This window comes from Calliphora vicina, chromosome 5, assembly GCF_958450345.1.
Source record: "Calliphora vicina chromosome 5, idCalVici1.1, whole genome shotgun sequence".
NCBI lineage: Eukaryota > Metazoa > Arthropoda > Insecta > Diptera > Calliphoridae > Calliphora > Calliphora vicina.
Window position 1 is genome coordinate 100,266,596 of NC_088784.1, and position 19,534 is coordinate 100,286,129.

The 19,534-nt window shown below is 30.7% G+C and overlaps 1 protein-coding gene across 1 annotated transcript; it reads left to right on the top strand.

Annotated features, from left to right (window-relative positions):
* The first annotated feature begins 3,517 nt into the window (after window positions 1-3,517).
* On the top strand, window positions 3,518-10,640 carry LOC135960974 (homeobox protein cut). Its single transcript, XM_065512407.1, has 2 exons — window positions 3,518-4,521; window positions 8,849-10,640. The coding sequence occupies exons 1-2, from the start codon at window positions 4,213-4,215 to the stop codon at window positions 10,442-10,444; spliced, it is 1,905 nt and encodes a 634-aa protein (XP_065368479.1). The 5' UTR covers window positions 3,518-4,212; the 3' UTR covers window positions 10,445-10,640.
* Window positions 10,641-19,534: the final 8,894 nt, after the last annotated feature.

Consider the following 19,534-nt stretch of genomic DNA (forward strand, 5'->3'; position numbering starts at 1 on the left):
TGGTGACAGGTTTGTATATAACCATAATCGAGAAATCGAATCAGTTTATCTCTTTATATTAAATTTTTATTGGTTTTTTTTATTTGTATCCAATTACATTTTAAAACCAAAATTGAATAATTTGTTCTAGGCGGGAATTCCCGGGAAATTTCAAAATTAGTTCCGATTTCCCAGGAAAATACAAACTCTACTTCCGAATCAAAATCACCCATATGAAACGCACAAACCATCTTTCGCATATTGAAACCGATTGTTTTAAAACTCAACAAGAGTTTGCGAAATTCTTGGGAGCTACTCAAGCAGCAATTTCATGACGTTTGCGAGCAACAGGATTCATTCCAGCATACACTCACATCATGATATGAATGAGTTATTAATAAATACTGAAGAGAAAATGTTAATCGAAGTCGCTAAGAACAAGTTTTAAAGCCAGTTTTCTTGTGATTACAAATAAGATTAGCTGAAAATAAATTTAAATTTAGAAAAATTCATTACTTAATTAAAATTTTGATTTTCTTTCGAGATTAGGGACATATTGTCTAACATATTTACAATGGAATTTGGTCTTTTCATATGATTTAATAGATATAGTATTTCTTTATATTTATTTCACGATTTAATATATACAAAAATTCATGCAAATTCATGTATGTATATACGTTATTTACGCAGCAGTTCATAAATTAAGCAACTTAATTGCTCATTAATTAATTGAGTAGTCCGGAAAACTTTAATATAAACAATATTAAATTGTATTGTGAAACATGTGCCATCAAAATAGACTTCTATTAAATTAATTTTTGGAAATAAAAATGTAGCAATAATTTTTAGCTAATTTAATAGGTACTATAATATAAAATGTAAAGATGAAAAAAAAACAATTTCTAACATAAAATACTAATGTTTATATGATTTAATAGTACTTTTCTATTTTCATTTCATTTTTATAGTTCATACAAAATCACACATATTTAAATTAACGCTTGATTTTTTTCTCTACTAAATTTACTGAAATACTTTGTGTTGTTGTAAACAACAAAACACAAATCAACCGCTGTAATGTAACTTAACACTATAGTTGGCTCTTTCTAGCTTATACTTTTAGTTACACAAGTTGTGTTTATATACAATTGTGTTTGATGGTCTCTTTTGTTCTTTCTGAGTTGGGCAGATGGCTGAGAGAAAATACGTATATTTGCAAGTAATGCCAACTGTTTCATAATAAAAGGCGTACAAATGATTTTCAATGATATGTGTAAATTTGTATAATATTTTATATTTGTAGCTAATCTTAATTGTTATTATTAGAAAATTGGCTTAAAAACTGAAAATGTTTTTTTCTTGCTCTTAGCAACTTTTAAAGGCATCTTCTTTTTAGTATTTATATAACAAATGAATAAAAACAAATTAAGAGAGGCCAAAAAAGCTTGATTATCGGAAAATTTTGATTTTGTTCGTGTTCAATAGACGCGTTCTGATACCTAATTCATCAACAATAACATTTTCTTGTTTCAAATTATTAGATATTTAGGCTATAATTTCAATCTTATTATAAATTATTTTAAAACACTTCTGTGGGGTAAATATGCTGGGTCAGAGTTATCAGAATTGAAATAAAACAAATATAAATTTAATATTTAACAAAATTTTATTGCGTTTATACTTAAATTCATTAACAACAAGTAAAATAGCTATATTCGGCTAGGCCGAATCTTAGATACCTTCACCATATTATACTTTAAAAACGAAATTTTAAATTGTTTTAATTAAACAAAATTAAATTTTTTTTTTAATTTAAAAATAAAATTTGTTAATTTTTCACTGAACAGTGAATTGATTGCCAATTTTTTTTTTATTTTTTAATTTCGTTTTAAATTTTTAAATTTATTTGTGAAATTTTATGATAAAAAAAATGTGTAGATCCACTAGGAAGGGATTTTTGGAAATTCTAATTTTAAGGTGGCAAATGGGTAAAATTGATTGTTCTACATCTCCGGAACTAATAAAGCTAGCACAAAAATCCAACTCAATATGAATTTATGCAATGTGCATTTCATGCACTTTTTGAAAAATAATAGTTCCTGAACAAATTTTCATTGCTAATTCGAAAATTGTTTGAAACTGTCGAATTCAAAATCCGACAAATTAATTTCAGTTTTCGGTTTCAACTCAGACAAATATCTTTCTACCTTAGTAAAAACTGAGTGCTTACCCTCTAAATCGCAAACTTTAAAAAGCTAAAAAAAGTTGTAAACTCAGAAAAGCCATCAGAAACTAATTTCAAATTAAGTTTAGGAACCAGATGCAAAAAGGTGAAGAGTGACTCAGCGCAGTGTTGCCCGTTTACGTGTAAAGAACAATAATTATGATACGATTTTATTGAAAAACTAATGAAAAAGAACTAATAAAAAATATTTCGAATATATCGGGCGACTAAAAGTTAGTAAAACTTTGATTAAAAAAAATTACACACAAAATTTCACATGCTAAAATTATGACAGCTGACAGAACAAAAACTTAAAGTCAGAATGCATTTTGACCTTCGAAGGAAACGTTAACAAATCTGTAACTAAAGTCACAGTTAAATTTAAAAAATATTATGATTACTTTTTGAGATAATTAGTGTTTTGTAAAGGCATTCTTGCGGGTTAATAATGAAAATTCGACGAAAATGTTAAATATTTTTTTTTATTAAAAAATCATTATCACTACGGGATTAATTTAACTTGTAGGAAGGTTTTTTTCAGTAGGTTCTGGTAAAACATTTCAAATTGCATGGGCATAGCAACCCGTGATTGCTGATTGGTAAAAAGCAGCTGAATTTTCCATGATCGTTTGTTTACGAATTTCCCAGCAGATAGTTAAATTGTCTCAAAAGGAAAGTGATTTGCATGGAAGACGCTTAATGTACTTTCACCTTTTGAAATATTAAAGAAAAAAAATATTTTTTTTCAACAAATAAACAAAATCTATTTATTTTGTTAGCGTAGTATTTCAATCCGGGTTTCTGCTATTAGATAATAAATGCGAAACTTTTATTCAAATTTCGTAAACTAATATTTAATTGGAAAATAAGTCGCTGTAAGAAAGTCGCGTGCTAAATCATATTAAATTAAAAAAATTATATTTAATTTATATTATAATCATATTAAAATATTTTGTTCCAATTCACAGAATTTTGCATTATTCTACATTTAGTTCATAAGACCCCACTAGGCAATTTAGTTGCGCAAGTCTCTTGTGTTTGTAGATGCCATAGGTAATATCGGGTTAAGGAGAAGAAAATTTTACTAAATTGCCTAGTGTGAAGACCCCTTTCACTAAAAACTGCTTTATCTAAAAGATAAAAATACATATTAATTTTCACATAATTTTATAAATTTTCTAACGATATAAAAATGTCTGCTTTAGAGTTCATATGCACAAAAGCACCATGTTAGCATTACTCTTATTCAACGTATAGATACATTCACAATAGCAGACGTCATTTATTAAAGAAAATAAAGTGTACTTCGTGGATACAAGAACAAAAGGTGTACAGACAAAAAAAAACTACTTTATTACATACAAGAAAATATTTCTGTGAAATTAAATTAATCAATTAATAAATAAATATTTGTGAAACTATAGCAAGTGTTAGTGAACAGATAAACACATGAATAACATAATAATGATGAAATTTATGAAAATATCTTAAAAGGCAAAACAAAAAAAGCCAGTGCTAAATATATTTTTGACAGACACAAGAAGAAGATATTCTAACAAGAATGAATATCTGAAGCTGAAAAACAAACAAGCAAACTATAAACAAAATAACTCAAATTAAAAACAAATAAAGACACACCAAAATAACTAATTAAACACACACAAAAATAAGAAAAGAAATATAAACAATATTAACATTTAATAATAAAAAAGAAAAAGAATAATAGACTATAAAAAAATCCATTAAATAAAGTAACTTTGAAGTACATTTACTATTTACACATACACACAATTGCAGGTTTTCGTGCAAAATTGTGAATTTTTCCATTAAACACTAAAATACCCCCTATAAGAGAGAGTCAGAGAGTTACACCCTCTCGCTTTCTCTCTCTCTCTCTTGCTGTAGTATATTTTGTTTGCAATTCTTTTAGCTATTAAATAAATGTTATTAGAAAACTAATTAATTGATACCAACAAAAAACAACAAAAAAAAAAAAACACTTAAAAATGGATGATGGTGAATTTAATTTATCGAATACTATCGGTATCGGTTTAAATATTGGGGAACAAATGCTATTGCCGGTTTCCAATGGTGAAGAAGAAGCACAAATTGCATTACAGCAACAACATCATCATCAACAACAACACCTTCATGAACAGCAACAACAACAACAGCACCATCAACATCATCAACAAGCTCATTATGTCTCTAATCTGAATATAGAGCATCAATCCGGAGAAAATGTCAACAATACACCAGAGACCACAACAAATGTCACTTGTTTGGACAATTCAATTGGAAATTTTTATCAAGAGGTAAGTTATCAATCACATTATATGTATGTAATTTACAATATCTGCCAATGAATCTATTTACGACCAAAATCATACAATTTTGAAAAAAAAATCTTCAAATTGACTTTTCAAAATCGTAAAAATATAAGGAAAATACTAATTTACATATATATAACATATATTTTGTTCTTTATTTTATTTACACTTTGCTCGAAATTGAAAATTTTTTGCTGTCAAGAGCGGCACCCAGCGGTTTTTAGGTTAGCTATTTTTTTCGAGATATACCGTTATTTCGAAAATGGAGGAGGTTACACAACATATATTCGCATATCACAAAAAAAGGTTAAGTTTATTGTATAAGCTTAAAAAACCAAAGTCGTTTTAGAAATCTTTCCAATTTCTTTCCGCATTTTCCAATTTTTTATACAAAAATTTCGAAATTTTTCTAAAAAAAAATATTTTTATTTGCCAAAAAAATTTATATTTCTAAAACGACTGAGCAGATTAACAAAAAACTCAGCCTTACTTAAAGGTTATTCAATAAAAATTTGCTTGCCTGTGCTATTTATCTGTCATAATTTTCGAGTTATAGGCATTTCAAAATTGAAATTTTAAAATTTTGGCACTCCTTGTTCCGCTTTTTTTAAAAATATAGATCGTACTTTTGGACCGAATAACATTTAGTTTGACAACTAAATTACGAATGACATACAAAAGATTTCAGAGCCATAGCAATTATGGATCCAAAAATAAACGATTTTCAATTTAAATATTCAAAAAATTGTAGATTTTTCCTTTTTTTTGGGCGAAAAGTTGACTTAAATCTTTTTTTATTAAAAATAAACATTCTTTAAGAACATATAATAATTTTATATCTGTCCTATTTTTCGAATATGTAGCCCCTGCGCCCTTCGGAATGTGACCTATTTCTTGATAAAAATTTCAAATTTGGGCCATATGTTGTAAAATGCCAAAGCTGGGATCAGAAAACGGAAAGCTGCCTTGGAAACCTTGATGTGTTCCCTATTTATCCCTAAAGTATTTTCCTAGCCCCGAAGGAAATCTGGACCCCATGGACAAAATTGTAAAAAATACCATTTTTGGGATTTTCGCTAAAATTTTTTAGGAATTGCGGGATTCACTTTGACCATTTGACAAGATTTTTTACATTTTGTTATTTAGAATGAGAAATTTAAAAAAACGTTGAAAATTTCATTGAGTATGGTTAATAAATAAAGATTTTATTATATATTTAATGAGATTCCAAAACTAAAATATGTATCAACAATTGAATATTAGGAACAATTTGATCCACATTTATTCCGAACTATTTTTTTTTTGCTTAGATAAGTTAATTTCAAGTCAATATCTCAATTAGATTCAAAAATATGCCACTTTAAAACATCGTCCTTCAAAAATATTGCACTTTTCATACCAAAAATTTGTATAAATTTTCTTAATATTCATTGGTTCGACTTAACATTCACATTAAGGCTCTAATTTTGTAAATCACGTCACCAAAGTGTTTTTGTTTTATATTTTCAAATCAAACCGTCAAATTTTATCCCTATCGGACCAGCCGTTTAGAAATGCCAGATTTATTTCCAAAAAATTTTGATTCTGCCCCACTGTGAGTTGTCATGTTGGAATATTACCGTTTCATGTTTGGCCGCATATTTTGGGAATTTTTCGGCAAATGCTCGCTTCAAACGAATTAGTTGCGTTCGTTGCAGGTTCCCTGTAATGGTCTGGTCAAATTTCAGTAGCTCATATTAGATAGGACCATCTTGCTCCCACCAAATACAGAGCATTACCTTAGCATTTTGGATATTTGGCTTTGGTGTCGATTCGGCTGGATGGCCGGGCTTCACATACGATCACTTACCCTTCGGGTTATCGTAATGGATAAATTTTTCATCGGTGAAAAAATTATGTCATTTCGGACATGCAAAACGTGTCTTTGCAGGTCTCTCGGCTTCACTTCGTATTTTCCGCTTTGGGATGAATCCTGCTACTAGCAAACATTTTGATATTGCTGCTTGAGTAGCTCCCAATCTTTTTGCATGCTCTTGTTGAGTTTGACAACAATATCCAATGCTTGATCTTCAAACTTTTTTGGCTGGCCTGGGCGATTTTTGTCTTCAATAAAATGTAAACAATTGCCAGTGTCTAACATTTTAAACAAATTCCATCCCTTGTGCCTCTCTATAGAAACAACTGAATATAACCTACTCCTTCCCAACTTTCACCTGATATGACGGAACCCCATTCAGGTATGGTCATAAATGGTACCTGTAATACTCGGAATATAAATGTTAAAAAAATATTGGAACAAATTTCTCCCCTCGTAGCCGTCTCCCTGAGAAACAACTGCATTTACCCAGCTCTCAGGTGATATGTCGGAACTCCATTTAGGTGTGTCCAAAATTACCCCCAATATACTCTTAATATAGCTGAAAAATTTTAGACCCTCGTATCATTTTCCCTTAGGAACAACGGTGTACACTGTTTACACTGATGACATCTACACCTTTTATTTGGTGTGCCGCAATCTGATTCAGGTCTCTCCCAAGGAGCCGCAAATTTCTTTGAATATGTTAAATATCTAGAATTTTCCTAAAATCCGGCATTATTCCCTCCGAAAAATTTATAGGATTCTATTCCCACAGAGCTTTTATATATTCATACTTCTAATCTTAATTTGAAGAAGATTATTATTCACCCCTATCGCGAATCAACATTTCACATGAAATATTTTCCCTTTTCCTTTTTTCGTTCATCAACTTTGTTCACGTGAAAGAAATTCCCCTTGTTGTGAAATTTTTAGATGGAAGTTTGTAAACAATAAACAGCTGTTACGAACAAAATCAACTATTGTGAATGTAAAGTTCATCATGATATTCCCGATAGCAATTTTCCCTTCGAGGGAAATGGATATTTCATGGGAACAAAATTTCACATGTTATTTCCGATAGGGGTGATTATTTTGTTGCTAAAAGTGGAAATTATTTTCTTTAATTGATGAATAACAAGTAATAACGAATCGTATATACCCTGCACGAAATTATACTTTAATATAAAAAATTTAAAAAAAAAATTTCAAAATTATTTTTGAAAATTTAAAAAAAAAAATTCAAAATATTTAAAATTTTTTTTTTAATTTTATTATTGAAAAAAAATGTATGACAAAATAATTTTTTTGGTAAAAAAAATTCGAGTTAAAAAATATTTTTCCCGATTTTGACCTATTGTGGGTCCAACCTACTTATTGGACCCATTGCCTTATATACATCGTTGCAATGGACTTTGAAATATCTATCATTAGATATCCATATTGTCTATATTAATGACTTAGTAATCCAGATATATGTAGATCAAAAATAGGCCAGAAATCGAGGTTGTCCCGGTTTTTTTCCTTATATCTCAGCCATTTGCTGGCCGGTTTTCTCGAGCCGGAAGAATTCCCGATATATTGATGTATCAATCATGTTTGTAAGTTATTTGGGGGCTACGGAAAGTCGATTTCAACATACAGTCGGACAGAACGGATCAACATATAGTCGGATAGACAATCGACTTCGGTATCAATAACGATCCAAAATATATATACTTTGTGGAACGGAATGACAAACTGAAGGGTATAAAAATAATTAATTTTGTTACGTTTTTGTCAAAAAAACCAAGTTTTTCAAATTCTCTTTATTAAACAGCGCTATTTATTTCACACCCTTAATTTCCTGAGATTAATTTTGCCTTAAATCAGGATTAGATATTTCTTAATTCCGAAAAATTACCATATTTTCGAGATCCCTATAAGTAATTTATTCATATCTATAATTAACCTTCGCAGCCACTAACATTAAGTAATTATTTGAAATACTATTTAAAATAACTTTGATTCGATTCCTGAAACTTCTGTCTATTATTTTTTCTTTGAACAAGTAAAGTAAAAAAAAAGAAAAATAAACTTTGTTATCAATCTCAAAATCATAATATTTCCTGCTAATTTAAATGAATTGATGTTTCGAAAGTATACTTTGGATGTTTCTATATTTAGTTCCCAGTAATTGCAAACCCCTTGAACAATACATATAGTCCCTGTTAGACTAGTTACTTGGCGTCAGATTTGATTTCTTCGAATAACATTTATTTCAGCCTTCATATCCCACAAACAGTTGGAAATAGGATAACAGATTTTGCTTTATCCTTTATTTGTTACAGTATAAAGTTAACACACATTTTCCATTTTGCCATTTTAAACAAATTACACTGGCAGATATTTGAAATTCTTTGAAAGCACTGAAATTCAAATAATTTTCTTATTTTTTTCTTTCTCTACATATTTTAGAACACAGATCTGGAGGATTTAAATGCCAAACTGGCAGAAACAACAAAAATCCTAGAGTACACGCCAGTGGAAAAGCCTACAGAGTTACTAACAACTTTGCAAGAGGAAAATCGTGAGAAAGCAGTTGTAGAAGAGCTAGGAAGCATTGCAACAGAAGCTGGAGACAAGAATAAAGTAGATGACAAGAAAATCAATGAAGAGGAGGAAGACGAGACCGAAGATAAAGAAGACAATGAAGATGAGGAGGAAGATGTAGAGGAAATAGAAGCAGAAGTTGTGGAAGGTGAGGATGAAGAAATTGAGGAAGTGGATGATGAAGATGAAGTTGAGGAAGAAATAATACCCGATGAAGTCATAGTGCCAGAAAATACAGAAGATAAAATAAAAGAAATAAAAACTACTGAGAGCGATAAAGAAGGTAAAGAAAAGGACGATGAAGGCGAAGAAGATGATGCCGAAGAAAATGAAGATTCACAAAACAATGAAGACGACGAGTCCGAACAGCCCACCAGCTCTATACGTGCAGCGAGAAGGAAAGAGGAGCATGTTGATGAAAATCAATGTCGTGTATGTTGTGCCACAGACAATCTAGTGAGTATTTTCAAAAAGGTCGAAGAACGCACAGTAGCCGATCTATTAATGACCATATGTCCGTCGGTGTCCATAGCTATCAAAGACTTCCTACCACAATACATTTGCAATGCCTGCTGTGACAATGTGGTCATTGCCATTAAACTCAAAACCCAGTGTGAAACTACCGAAAAGGAACTGCGAAAGAAACTGTCGCGTCATAAGAATAAAATTAGAAGGCCAGTGGGTTATGTGGTAATCGATGCTCCACTCGATTCCGATCCGCCCACGGATGATGAGCAAGCCAATGATGAAGAATTCAAAGTGTCTGATATAGCGAGTGCCACACCTAGTGAAGACTCGGATACCTCCGATTTTAGCGACAGTAAAAAGAAGAGAACACGTAGCCGCAAGCGACGTAAATCGGCTGTGGTTACACCCACGGATGGTAAAAGATCCAAAACTAAAAGCAAATCCGATGACCAGTCATCCGACGAGGATAACGACGATGGTGATCCTATAAAACAAAAACGCAAACGTTCTAGCAACTCTTCGCCCGAGAATTTCGCCTGCAACGAATGTGGCCAAACCTTCTCGCGCAAGCAATCATTGGTCCTACACAAAAGACAGCATGTTTATGATCGGGGCGAACCCATTAAATGTGAGGTATGCGGCAAAAAGTTTAAAATCAAAGGAGCCTATCGCACACATCTGGAGAAACACCGGGAAGAGAGGCGAGCCAATAAATGCACCCAGTGTTCTCGACGTTTCGGCAACAGCAGCGATCTTAAACGCCACATAGCCGAGGAGCACAAGGAGAAGTCTATATTGCCTACTTGCTCGAAATGTAATCGAACTTTTTCCTCTGCCGGCCGTTTGCAGCGTCATAAGCAGAATGTTTGTTCGGTCTCTGACTCCAGTAAATTTAAAAAATCCGAAACTCATGCATTTGCTGTGGGTACAGATCTGTTTAAGGCGGTAGCCCCACTACAGTCCACCTATTGGAGTGATAGTTTCTCAGATTAAGCTGCAACTGAAGTCAAAATGAGTTGTTACACTACATTTCAGATATATTTTGGTTTTACAAACGAATAATGATGAGGTTTTTTTATTTAATGAAAACTACAATTAATTTAAGTTTACAGTATTGGCTTTAGTAATAAGAAGGCTTTTGCGAAATAAAAATAAAAAATAAATAAATTTAAGATTTTTGAGTGCAACATTTTTGAAGTGTTTTTTCATTTCAATTTGTATGTATGAAATTGTTAAAAGTGCGTACCATGCATTTTAAGGGTTGAAATGATTGACATATATTAGGGTGGTTATTTTATACTGTAGATACGAAAATTGTGTGCCAAAATTTGTAAACAATTACCCGTCTTGTTAGATTCTTGTTCACCTTCATCGCCAAATTATATCGTCAAAAGTCGCTGAACCTTAAAAACTTTAACTATTTTTTTTTTTAAGTCAATATTGAATTTTTTTGAAAATTTTTAAATAGTTTTTCACGTACTTTTTTAATGATTTACAATAGATAATATCTGACATATTTATATAAAAGCTAACGTGAATAAAAAAGTAATAATTTGTTGGACCAAGGATATCAGCCCAATTATGAATAAAAAAATCCGCGGGAGTTTGTTCCCCGGGAGTTTTTTCCCATTGAATTTGAATAGGAGAAATGAGAAAAGGGAAAAAACTCCCGGGGAATTTTTATTCATAATTGGGCTGTATGTTTTGGCTGGAACAGTCTTTATAGCCCCCATTAAAGCGATCGAAACAAATAGTAGTCATTCTAAATACTTTTTAACAGTTATTGCAACGTGTGGCCTAGCGTTGCCATGATGGAGTATTACGATATCATGTCTGGCAGCATATTCTGGTCGTTTTTCGGTCAATGGTAACTTCAAACGAATCAGTTGCGTTCTGTACAGGTACCTTGTGTTGGTCTAGCTAGATTGCAGCAGCTCATAATAAATAGGACCCTTTTCCTGCAACCAAATATAGAGCATTACCTTAGCGCCATGGATATTTGGCTTACGAATCAATTTTGCTGGTTGGCAGGGTTTCAAAAAAATCGTGTTATCGCAATGGATCCATTTCTCATCTCAAGTACAGTGGTGGCCAGGAATTTAAGACAAAAATTGTTTGCTAAATTCCACGTAATTGTCAACTAATTTTTCAAATATTTCCACAAATATGTATTCATGAGGACCGTTTTAACACACAAGTGTATTTTATTCGACTGTGCCAATTTATACATATTCACCACGCTGAGGTGGGTCAACGTATTTCCACATATCTTTGTCCATATATGTTTTACCGATCTTTCCAAACATTTTTCAGAAACTAGAAACATTAATAATAAATTTCATACCCTTAGAGGTCCTTTTAATTTGGCTCTATCGCACATAAAATTCAGTTGATGAAAAAAATTCAAGTATTTGTCTTAAATTGGTGGCCATCACTGTATATCGTTCAAGCATCATTTCGGACATGCAAAATCGTCTTTCAAGGTCTGTCGGCTTCAAATCGTATGATACCCAATTTCCCAGCTTTTGGATGAATCCTGCTGCTCGCAAAGGTTTTGAAATTGCAGCTTGTGTAGCACCCAATGATTTTGCTAGCTCTTGATCTTCAAAATCACCACTTCTGAACCGCTCAAACCATGGAACTCATTCACCAGAAGCTTTGGTGAGCAATCGGTGTACTTCAGCGGCTCTTTTTTTTGGCAAATTAAAGAAGTAAAGCAAAACTTCCCGCATATGATGCTTTGTTGGTACAAAATCCCTGTGATGGTCTGGTGATATTTCAGCACCTCATATTAGATAGGACCCTTTTGCTCCCACCAAATACAGAGCATTACCTTAGCATCATTAATATTTTATGTCGATTCGGCTGGTTGTCCGGGTAATGATTCGGTGCAAAAAAGATTTTCTTTTATAGCCTTCAAGCATCATTTCAGACAAGCAAAATCAAAATCATCTTTTAAGTTCTCTCGGCATCAATTAGTATGATACCCAATTTCCCAGCTTTTGGATGAATCCTGCTGTTCGCAATAATTAAGAAATTGCATCTTGAGTAGCTCCCAATGCTTTTGCAAGCTCTTGTTGAGTTTTACAAAAATCATCATGGAGTAATGCCTCCAATTCTTGGTCTTCAAAATTCTTTGGCTGGCCTGGGCGATCTTTGTCTTCCACATCTGAACCGCACAAACCATCTCTCACACTTTGAAACCGATGCTTCAGCGGCACTTTTTGTCCAATTAAAGAAGTAAAGTAAAACTTCCCGCATATGATGCTTTGTTGGTACAAAATTCGAAATTTTTAAACCAAAAAAGTTGGATTTTGGCCATTCTCACCCTCCAGTTTGGTGAACATTACTAAAAAATCATCCTTAAAAAATTTTAGGTAAATCGGTTGGGGATAAGACGTGCCGCAAGCCCTCTGAAGTTTTGAGATGCATTTACAAGGGGAAAAAATGCATTTTTTTTAGTTTTTGTAAAAATTTTGCCATTAAAAAATTACTTTTGTAATTTAATTTCAAAGAATCGAAATGTGTACGTAATTGTCGTTCTAATGAGACATAAAAAACAGAAATCGGTCAAAAAATGTTAAAGTTATTAAAAATTCGCCAGGCCATTAACGTGTCTCAGGCCACTAGAACACGAAATGTAGGAACAAAATTAACATATTTTGATAAATATTAAATTAAAAGATCATTTTTACTTAAAATATGTCCATATCTACTTGTATATGAGTTTTTGTCTTCGTAGGATACCGTTAACCTATTCTAAAGTATGAACAAAAAAATAAAATTTTTTTAACGGCAGTTTCAAAACTCGATTTTCAAATTTTTAAAAATTTTGTTAAACAAATTTCAGAATTTTTTGATCATCTCATTGGGATTTATTAAGAATATAATAGGGAATAAAAATGTGAACAAATTATGAAAATATCTCTTATAGTTTTTCCGTACCTGCGATTTAAATTTTGAAATTTTCGAGAAAAACCAATTATTTGGCAATAAAATTCATACTCTTATGAATTTTAAGCCAAACTTATTTAGAATATTATAGTCCAGATAATTCTAAATATACTCTGAAACTTCTACTAAAATCGGAAGACGTTAACCCTTAAATCGTGAAGGTCAAAGGTCAAATTTTTTAATATTTGGAATTTCTCTTGTAAAGATTTCGAAATGTTGTATATTTTTGGGCCGATTTTGATGAAATTTAACAAAAATATAACATAAACTCTAGGGTTTATAATAACAGCACAAGAATGGAAATAAGTTATTAAATACAAAAAAACCGCGTTCAAAGATACGCCATCCGGCATCATACACCCAATAGTTTCCCAAAACAAGTAAGTAAATGAAAATCGCTTTAATCATGAATATGTTATGCTAATTTTTTGACAACATGTTTTCGGTTTTTTCGTTTTTTTCATACACAACAACAAAATACATTGAGTTGCATGTATTTTGTTAATGCAACTATCAAGTCTTAGGTTTTTTGTCTCTCAGTTAAGTTTCTATGTATAGTTTATTCCATGGTTATTACACCCTATAACCACACATAGTACTTGATCGGCTCAGGCATCTTTTTAACTCTTTGCGGTTTAGTGGTCACTTTACTAACCACCTTTTCTATAGTCTTTAAAACATAGTTTATTGGCACATATTGACATTTTCAAATAGGGGGTAACATTTTGACCCCCTATAACTCAGAGAGTTCTTGAGGGACGTTGTTGACAAATTGTCTGAATTACTATCCAATAGGTCTAACTTTGTTGTAAATTTCATACCGATCGATTTTAGAAGTTTGTTCACTTGACATGAAATCCCCCATATTGATCCCAAACTGGGCATCAAATTAATGCTAAAAAGTTATGCAGTCTAATAAAGTTATATGTTTTTCCCTGCATCATAAATACTATCGATTTTTTTTCTCCAAACATCATATCCGATTACATTTAAATCAAGTATCACAATAATTCCAACAGCATTCCATGAAATTCTTATAAAATACCCTAATAAGTACATGCATATTTACAGGTGGGGGATAAGAAAGGAAAATGTTTAATACCAAAAAGGAAACAAATCAAGAAAATTCAATTTATTTAAACCCCCACCACCTGATCTGGATCCTCGCCAGCATATGTATTTACTTACATGTTTATCAGAATCTGTATAACAGGAATTTCTTTATTACATACTAAGAAAATCGTCTTCAGAGAAGCTCTGTTATAATGAATTTTTGTAATATGATTTCTTAGTACTTTCATATCTATTGCAAACAAACATTAACCATTATCCTATTTAAATCTATTCTTATGTTACAGTTTCCATATTTCCTTTATGCTCATATGCAAATTAATACATAATAATACGTTGTTGAAATAAATATAAAATTCTGTTGAATTTTTTATTTTTATTTTTGTAATTTGTAATTTGAATATTGAATTTTAATTTTTTTATTTCACCATATTGTGAATTACTTAAATCTCTACAATAACAAAAGTTGTTCACATGATTAACTAACTGTAGTGTAAAAGCTTTTCCTTAATTTAAGTTTGAACGTTAGTAAAACTGCATTTGTAGTTTAGAACGGAAGGCAAAGAAGGATGTCAACTGCAGCAAAAAAAAATAAAAAATAACTGTTATATAATTGATAAGTTACAAATTGAAATCCGCGGGTGTTTTTTTTTTCCTTTTCCCATTTTTTCTATTCAAATTTAGTGAGAAAATGTCAATGGCAAATTATAGCTGGCTGTATAGGTGTGCTGAGAAAATAAATTGGAAAAATTACGAAAAATTATAACAAAAATATGTATGCATGCATATTCAATTAATATATTTTCAAGACTCTTAAATCTTTAAACTTCCTTATACTTTCGAATTTATTGCACAGTTTAACCCTTCTGTATTGGCCGTTTAAACTTGCAAATTAAACAAAATAATCGACGACCCAAGATTCGCAGCCTGTTGTGAAACTGGCTATCGGAGATTAATGCCCGTAATTTCAACAAATGGATATCTACGGTATAAAATACCCAGCACATAAATTTACCTAAAAGGTAACTTTAATTTCAAATCAATATTTATGGTTAAAATTTACCAAATATTTTTACCCCCTAAGTAACTACGCACCAGAGCTGAAAATTAATAATTTATTATTGAATTAATTCACGAATTATTCATGCACTGAATTAGCAAATTTTTAATTAATTCTTTTCATTGGGTAAAAATTAATTGCAATTCATTTCCAATTCAAATGAATTGCAATTCGTTTCTAATTCAAATGAATTTGCCTAAGTGAATTGCAATTCATTTCCAATTTACTTGAATAGAATTGATTTTGAATTAATTCAAATTAATTAGAAAAAAGAATTTGCAACTCATTTGAAGTAAATCTACAGTAATCACTTTCGTTTTGTCATTCAACTGATTTTTTATGTAAAAGACTGCAAGCATTACTTTCGTTTTTGTCCAAAGATAAAAAATTCTTGGATCTGAAATTCCCATGATATACTGGAATTGTCAGGTAGCGGCAGAATAGGAATTAAACTATTAGGTATCGGCGAAAATTCTATCAAAATGGAAAAAGAAACTTAAATCTTTATTTTTCATTCCTTCTAGATCTGCTCTTGAATTTGATTGATTGCAACTCATTTTTGATTTCATTCATTTGAATTGCAATTCATTGCTCTAATTCAGATTTGAATGAATTCAAAATCACATCAATTCAAACAAATTCATTTGAAGTGAAAATGAATTGAAATTCATTTCTGCCTAATTTGTTTGAATTGTTACAAATTTCATTCAATTATTTTTTGTTGTGAAACGAATTAATTCAAAATTTAGCTAATTCGTAAAGAATTAAATTCAAAAATGATTCATTTACTGCTATGCACTGAATGATTGTTTAAATTTCTGGAAAAATTAAATTTATTTCTTTTAAAGTTTCCCAAAATGGAAAACAGTCGCATTTGTTATCACCGATTTGAACGAACTTTAAAACAGTTATTATACATGAAAAGTAGTTATCAAATTATAGAGTTTTTGACATCAAAAACTTCCGCTCCAAAAATATGATTTCTTGAAAAAATTAACATTTAACATGTGTGTAATTTTTTGAGTCATGGAAATATAACCATATACGGACAGCACTACGTGATACGTTTCTCCCAGTTTTTCCCAAAGTCATGCACTTTTTTTATGGGCCCCCAAAGATTTGGGGCCTCGGTGTCATTTTTGCAAAAAAGTCATAATATTTTCAGGCTCATATCTTGCAAACAGTTCGGAATTTTGATTTACTCCCTGAGGCAAAAAAAACAAAAATTGTGAACATATAAAATCAAAAAAACTTCATCTTCAAGATCAAAATCGCCAAAAATTAAAAAACAACGATTTTTTTTTACATTTTTTCCCCTGTTCAGGTCCATAGGTAGCAAACCGTTAAAAATTCAAGGAAACAATAGACTACAAAACTGTAACTAAGATCTCAATAAACAACTTTGCAGAACATATGAACTTTCTAGGAATGATTCTTAATACCGTTTAGGTAGGTCAATATAAGTTAGTAAGAAAAAAATATAAACTAAAGCATACTTTTAGGCAGCTTTAAAAAAATGTATTTTTAAATTTATTTCCAAAAAGTCCCTATATTTTTTCTTTTGCTGAAAAAAATGTTCTGCGGGACTATATAAAATTGTTATATGACTCGAAAAGAGAACTTAATGCAAAAGCTTGTAAAGTAAAATTTGGCTCTCTTAAGTGGACCTAGTCCCCAACAGAACTATCCAAAATGGCTAATTTAAAAAAAATATATTTTAGGTTTGAGTAAAAAAATCTAAAAACACAAAGCATCGATATTCGAAAAGGCTCCATATTTGTGTACCCCTATATATTTCTTGTAAAGTTTGTTTACAATCACTTGGTAAAAAACGTCACAGTAGACACTTTTCTAAAAAACCCGGTTTTTGGATTTCATTTTCGCCGTTTTAGGAATTTCGGTATTTCAAAACAAAATATGTCAAAAATTATAATGGCGTTAATTTAAGTGCACTTGGATCCATAAGTTCCAAATTTTGTTATGAGATCTTTATCCGTTAAAATTTAATATTAATTCAAATTTTATATTTTTCTTCATGGAAAATCACCATATTATGAATCACTTGCGAAAAATTTATAAAATTATTTAATTTCACTAAAATATCAATCTTCAAGTCCTAAGGTTTTTACCAGTACCAAATACTTATATAATAAGCTTATACTTGCTCTTCAGAAGCTCCACAAACGTTGCGCCCTTTCAAAATTTTTAACGTTTTTGCATATATTGTATTCAAAATGTATTACACCAACCTTTCTTTTAAATCCGAATGTGTTTGATTTCATAAGTTACATTTGATATGTAAGTCTACCTTAAAAAAGCTATGTTTTTCGAAAAAATGATATCACCATCGTTTTAAGCGTACAGTTTTACCTTGGATAGGATATAATTAACCAAGGAATGCATTACAAAACACCAATTATCTCAAAAATTAATCATAATCTTTTTTTTTTAAGTTTAACTGTGACTTTAATTACAGATTTGTTAACATTTCCCTCGAAGGTCGAAATACATTCGGAATTTTAGTTTTTGTTCTATTAGCTGTTTTGACAGTGATGTCAGAATTTTAGCATGAAAATTATGTGTGTAATTTTTTTTTTAAACAAAGTTTTACTAACTTTTAGTCGGCCGATCTATTAAAATTTGTTTATTAGTTCTTTTTAATTAGTTTTTCAATAAAATCGTATCATAATTATTGTTTTTTTACACCTACACCGGCAAAAATGCCCAGAGGCAAATTAGTTTCTGATGGCTGTTTTGAGTTTGTTGGGTCATAATTACCTTAAAAAAATGATTGGACAACTTTTTTTAGCTTGTTAAAGTTTGCGGGTTTGAGGGTTAAAAAAATTTGAAATCAGCGATTTTTTTTAACATATCTTCCAACAAAATCATAAGAATTAAGATTGTTTTGGAAAAACTGCTATCGCCATCGTTTTTAGCATACAATTTAACCTTGGAAAGATAATCACCCCTATCGCGAATAAATATTTCACATGAAATATTTTCCCTTTTCACATTTCACGTTCATCAACTTTTTTTCACGTTAAAAAAATTCACATGTTGTGAAATTCGATGGAATTTTGCAAACAAATAATTCGCTGTTGCGAACAAAATCAACTATTGTGAATGAAAAGTTCATGGGAATTCATGAGATAGCAATTTTGCCTTCGAGGGAAATGGATATTTCATGGGAACAGAATTTCACATGTTATTGTCGATAGGGGTGAATTTATTACCTACTAAAAAACCTTAAAAATAAAAGTTGAGAAAAAGTCAAGAAATGGAAAATATTTCTTTTTTTTTGATATGTCGTGGTAGAACTTTTTTTCCTCATGCCAAAAGCTATTGAAAAATCGATGGCATATTGTGCGATTGCACGCTAAAGTACACTTTTTTGACATTTTTAATTTGTTTCCAAATTTTTAAACCGAAAAGGGTCTCGAGTCACAAACTTTATGATTTAATAAACACTTGCAATACATACTTAATACAAAACAGTGGCAAGTTTCTTTAAAATCGGTGATGAGAAAAAGTGCTGTTTTTCTGTTTTCTTTACTAAATGTAAAGAAGTGTATATAAGATTCGACTAGATTCAGAATATCACACTTTAACTTGTTATTACATTGTTTTATTTCACTATAAACATATGCAGAAAAAGATTTAAATGTATTAATTCTTTAAATAATAAATTAAGATCTGAGCTGAATCTTTCACTACAAAATAATAGGTTCAAATACTAAAGTAATGACTATTACATTTTCTCTGGTCTCTCAAAAATGTTGAACAACTTTTTATCATACATTAGCAAAGCCTATCAGCAAGAACTTGGTTTTACTTGCAATTACTGCATAACATACATTTCTATGCATTACTTAGAAGCAGTTTAATAATGACAACTCTAACAAATTGTTCGCAATTAATTCCTTTATAGTCCTGGATGTTTTTACGCATGTTGTTATATGAATGTTGTGACAAAAATAAGCTTTTAAACAACAACATCC